At 44.0% G+C, this 6,000-nt stretch overlaps 1 protein-coding gene across 1 annotated transcript in view; it reads right to left on the minus strand.

The window, feature by feature from the left end:
• LOC139367780 (potassium voltage-gated channel, Shaw-related subfamily, member 4) overlaps positions 1 to 5,458 on the minus strand; it is a 68,716-nt gene extending 63,258 nt beyond the window's left edge. Inside the window, exon 1 of the mRNA XM_071106110.1 lies at positions 4,503 to 5,458. Within this exon, the coding sequence (XP_070962211.1) occupies positions 4,503 to 5,123 (621 nt within the window). The 5' untranslated portion in view covers positions 5,124 to 5,458. The remainder of the gene's footprint in view (positions 1 to 4,502) is intronic.
• Between the last annotated feature and the right edge of the window lie 542 nt (positions 5,459 to 6,000).

Below are 6,000 nucleotides of genomic sequence, written 5' to 3' on the forward strand. Positions count from 1 at the left end.
CTCAGGAAGGAGACGCATTCTGTCTCCTAGCGATGAACGTACTTTGGTGCGAAAAGTGCAAATCAACCCCAGAACAACAGCAACTGACCTTGTGAAGATGCTGGAGTAAACAGGTGCAAAAGTATCCAACAAGTACGATCTTTGTCCCCATGTGCAGTTGCAAACCGTTGTCTGTCTTTTTTATGGCGGTTTTGGAGCAGTGGATTCTTCCTTGCTGAACGGCCTTTCAGGTTATGTTGATATAGGACTCGTTTTACTGTGGATATAGATACTTTTGTACCTGTTTCATCCAGCATCTTCACAAGGTCCTTTGCTGTTGTTCTGGGATTGATTTGCACTTTTCGTAACCAAAGTATGTTCAGATAAAAAGTATAGACAGAGTGGATACTTACCGATTCACGGTTGATGCCCATACCATGGTAAAGAGCGGCTGAGGTAGCTAACGAGGAAGAGCCGAGATGAGAGTGAGGCAGTTTCATCATCCGAGGGGAGAATCAATGAGGGTAGCTAATCCAAAAGTTATATAGCGAGCCCTAAGCCAAGGTTGAAAAACTCTGGTAGCTTAGATCACAGAGAACAGGTCTAAAAGTTGACAAAACAAATATAGGACAATGAAAGAACAGACAAGGTACTAAACAATTAGAGCAGGTAAGATTGATTTTCTGCTTTCTTTTTGTCTGCCAGCAGAGGAGAAGTCAGAGCTGCCTGGAATAGTCGAGCAAGATCGTGTTGGCCCCCATGAGTGGGGAATCTGATTTGTCGTTTACAATCACACCTCCTTGTGCTTGGTGGATTGTAACTCACCACTGCCAATGCTCGGTCTAGAATGTTATGCTAGCAAGGCGGGCTAACAATAGCCAGCTCGAGCTAGCAAACGAAGAGTAGATTCTCCATAAGATGTCGAGAAAGAGTGATTTGTGGGTAGTTTCAAAGATGTCCTAAAATAAGGTGATAAATATTTCAAAACCCCAAAACACAACTACTTTTGTAGTTATAGGTAACCACATTGTACTTTTGTAGTTATAGGTAACCACATTGTACTTTTGTAGTTATAGGTAACCACATTGTACTTTTGTAGTTATAGGTAACCACATTGTACTTTTGTAGTTATAGGTAACCACATTGTACTTTTGTAGTTATAGGTAACCACATTGTACTTTTGTAGTTATAGGTAACCACATTGTACTTTTGTAGTTATAGGTAACCACATTGTACTTTTGTAGTTATAGGTAACCACATTGTACTTTTGTAGTTATAGGTAACCACATTGTACTTTTGTAGTTATAGGTAACCACATTGTACTTTTGTAGTTATAGGTAACCACATTGTGACTACAACTAAGTTACTAAGTCTTTGACCACGTTGTTACTTTGGTGAGTAAAAATTCATGCTACCTACCCTACCCTTCCCGAGTGGCACAGGAAGGCCAAAAAGATCGTCAAGGACATCAACCCCCCCGAGCCACGGCCTGTTCACCCCATTATCATCCAGAAGGCAAGGTCAGAACACGTGCATCAAAGCTGGGACCGAGAGACTGAAAAACAGCTTCTATCTCAAAGCCATCAAACTGTTAAATAACCATTACTACTCGGCTACCACCCGGTTACTCAACCCTGCACCTTAGAGGCTGCTGCCCACTCTGAATAGACATGGAATCCCTGGTTACTCAACCCTGCACCTTAGAGGCTGCTGCCCACTGTGCATAGACATGGAATCACTGGTTACTCAACCCTGCACCTTAGAGGCTGCTGCCCACTGTGCATAGACATGGAATCACTGGTTACTCAACCCTGCACCTTAGAGGCTGCTGCCCACTGTGCATAGACATGGAATCACTGGTTACTCAACCCTGCACCTTAGAGGCTGCTGCCCACTGTGCATAGACATGGAATCACTGGTTACTCAACCATGCACCTTAGAGGCTGCTGCCCACTGTGCATAGACATGGAATCACTGGTTACTCAACCCTGCACCTTAGAGGCTGCTGCCCACTGTGCATAGACATGGAATCACTGGTTACTCAACCCTGCACCTTAGAGGCTGCTGCCCACTGTGCATAGACATGGAATCACTGGTTACTCAACCCTGCACCTTAGAGGCTGCTGCCCACTGTGCATAGACATGGAATCACTGGTCACTTTAATAATGGAACACTGGTCACTTTAATAATGGAACACTGGTCACTTTAATAATGGAACACTGGTCACTTTAATAATGTTTACATACTGCTTTACTAATTTAATGTGTATATACTGTATTCTATTCTACTGTAATTTAGTCAATGCCACTCTGACATTGCTCGTCCTAATATTTATATATTTCTTAATTCCATTATTTTACTTTTAGATTTGTTTGTATTGTTGTGAATTGTTAGATATCTAGGAACACAAGCATTTCTCTACACCCGCAATAACATCTACTAAATATGTGTATGTGACCAATACAATTTGATGGAGTTTATAATTACGTAATGACATCAGGTGCCCCTTGTACCTTCAAAAGTATTCTACAATAATCATTTATTGGAAAACACAGTTTCCATCATCATTTGTTGTAATACAGAAAGTTAGACAAAATAAAAATCCTCCCCTGTCGTACAGATAAAATGTCTCCTATATCTGCCGTTTCCATTACACCCCAGCTAGCAATGAGGAATCGGCCCAGAAGCGGCCCTCTTCCGGGTGGCCGGAACTGATTGAATCAGCTCGGTGTCGGGTGTCGGACTGGGTCTGGAATCAAAATGAATGACTGCCCAGAATCGGCCCGTTTCTGTCTTCCGGAATTCAGCCGACTTTGCTGACATCTTACCAGCATCTCCCCCCCGATGCAAATTTAAAGAAATGTATACAAAATTAACCGATTTAGTCATTTTAAATATGACTATTTTATACATAAAAATTATTCCCATTCACAAAAAAAAAACATTTTGTTTCAGAGGAAACACCGTACACCTGGTGACCATGTCAGCGTGCACCTTGCCCACCACAGGAGTCGCTACAGCGCGATGGGACAAGGCCATCCCGGCCGGCCAAACCCTCCCCTAACTCGGACGACGCTCGGACAATTGTGTGTCGCCTCATGGGTCTCACCGAACGCGGCCAGGACTCTTAAAGAATTTAATTTAAATGTTAAAAAAAATACAATTATCAAAGACACAATGAGAGAATATGGAAAAATAAATAATGAAATGTTAATTATATAATGCAGCCCGTATAATCATCTGCCAGAGAGTAGCCACAATAAGCCTGATCCCCAAGTAATACATTTGGGCCAGATTTGGGCCAGATAACTCACACAGGAATCGGCCCGAGCTCAATCCCCACATCCTAGCCATAAGTAATACTGCAGAAGGCAGCCCAGACTCGGGCCACATGACGTCGGCCAAGTCTGACTCTCAGCAGAGTTCCCCTGACTCTCAGCAGAGTTCCCCTGACTCTCAGCAGAGTTCCCCTGACTCCCAGCAGAGTTCCCCTGACTCCCAGCAGAGTTCCCCTGACTCTCAGCAGTGTTCCCCTGACTCTCAGCAGAGTTCCCCTGACTCTCAGCAGAGTTCCCCTGACTCTCAGCAGAGTTCCCCTGACTCTCAGCAGAGTTCCCCTGACTCTCAGCAGGGTTCCCTTGACTCTCAGCAGGAATCGGCCCAGATCCACTGTGCTAGCTGGGACGTGTCCAGTAATATTTTTTTGCGACATTGCTTTTGTTAAATGAACCTGGGTCAATGGAAATCTGCCTACTTACGAAAACATATAAGAGTCTATTTTTAAGTGATGAGCATGAGACACAATATGACACACATTCATGACAGAGAGATAACAACCATTCATGCTGCTGATGGCTGTTACTGCTATGATAAGGTGGCAGGGCAAGACAGTCATAGGGACAGTCATAGGGACAGTCATAGGGACAGTCATAGGTGAACATGACAATAGGCCTAGAAGACTTCAACGTCTGCATTGGACTTGAATGGTTTACTTTAGTGTGTTTTATATATACTGTAGTAGTAGTAGTCCATAATGCCAGAGATTGCATTCTAGTCATAGAATCCTCACGTCATTAATGGTAACCTGTAGAGCTACACCCTCAATAACATCTGCTAAATACGTGTATGTGACCAAACAAATTAGATTTGATATATATAACCCCTATGTTAATTAAACGACCCCAGGAAAATAATATGGCTTTGAATGTAGTGACACAACATCATTCTCGTACGATGCTATTTCCACACCAGCGCATTCTTTCCTGCTAGCGGCTTGTCTTGTTTGGTGTTCCACAGCAGCCAGATGCAACTGAGAGAACAGACACACACACCTGTTGATTTTCGGTGGCGCTTCGGCGGACACGCTCTCTACAACACCTGTTGATTGCATTGCATTATTCTAAAGATTAACTGTGGGAGTTTGTGAACAGGACGCCTATTACTACAAATTACAATAGTATTGTAGCGACCCTGGTTTATAAGCATGGTTTATTATGCAAAACAAACAAAAAGGTACACTTACTCTAGCAGCCCTGGATGAGTAGGGGTCCTCAAAGAGTGCCCATATCTTTGGTTGACAAACTTCGCAGCATCCCCTCGATCTTTCCGGGCAGTCCTCAATGCCGAACCGTCTGGGTAGTTCATCGTCCGTGTCATCTGGGTCCGGTGGTTCGAATATGTCCAGCGCCTCCTCTGCGTCCCGATGCTGCCGGTATGTCATCCAGCAACACGGCTCCACGTCGGTCTCATCTATCCCCCAAAACGCCAACTCCTCTTCAAAAAGAGGCCCGCAGACATCGGCGGGGCAATGAAGCTTGCCAGTTCTATAATAGTTCAACACATAAGCGAATATGCCAGGGTGCCTGTCGAAAAATAACTCGTTTGTAGTTGGCGATATGGGTCCTACGGGGAGTGATTCCTTGTTTGCGTTTGTCTCTGGCGGGTCGGCTAACCAGGCCAGGCGTGTCCCCGGTAGGGTCCTAAGTGTGCTCTTGTAGGTTTCGTGTCTTGTGCCACCAACATTGATAACAATTTTCTCCGAGTCCTCCCCCCTGGTCATCTCTTCCTTCAGACATGTCTTGGACGGAGGTTTGTTACCTGACTTTCGTCCTCGGTAAGACGAAACACACACCGAGCTGATCATAGATTTAGATGAATAGACGGTTGGTTATTACGTTGGTTTGTGTTTATCCTTTATTATATACCCCTGAAGCAACTACACGGTGACGGTTCAGAGTTCGTTCTCATGTCAGTCCTTGTGATACGACTCATTTATCCAACTCTTCGTCCCGTCGACAGTTGGTTCTCTGCTTCAACAAGTCCAATGCGAGCGGCAGACAGAGTGGCCTTGAATAAAAACCACCTGCGATAAATACCTCCCCTAAATAATGTTCGCAATCTCAAAATATCTATATAAATATGGGATTGGCGGGCTTTTGTTCACAAAATATTTGTGTACTAATATAAATTATTTATAGCCTAATGTCTATAAATAAGCAAATGTTGTAGCTTCAATAATTCAACAGTTCAGTCAAGGATAGCTACTTCGCGACCTTAAACGAGTTTCAAATGATGGAATATTGGGAGTTTTGTATTCTACATCGAATCTATAAATTGTGCAAATTTGGAGAGCTGCTATTTCTATGTGGATGTTGTCAAGTGATTGGAGCCGCTTAAAAGCAATAACCCAAGGTCCTCACCTTAGTCACGAAATCCATCGGAGCCCCCCCCTCCCCCCTCAAAAAAAAAAAAAAGAAATCGAACAAGTTTCTTTAACATGAAAGTTGACCCCTATGATCCAAATGGATACACGCGCTTGGAATATTCCATCAATTTGCGACGATGTCGTCCTCGAGGCAGAGAGGTGCGTGAGATGTGTGAGGTTGTTTTTCAGGAAGGTTCAGGATCTTTTGCTTCTCCAACCAGAAGTATCCTCCCTCCTCCTCCTCCCTCAGCCTCACCATAGTCAGTCAGAGACGACACAACCAACACATCCTGCAGGCTGCCTGGGGCGTGCAACA

This window comes from Oncorhynchus clarkii, chromosome 16 (genome assembly GCF_045791955.1).
Source record: "Oncorhynchus clarkii lewisi isolate Uvic-CL-2024 chromosome 16, UVic_Ocla_1.0, whole genome shotgun sequence".
NCBI lineage: Eukaryota > Metazoa > Chordata > Actinopteri > Salmoniformes > Salmonidae > Oncorhynchus > Oncorhynchus clarkii.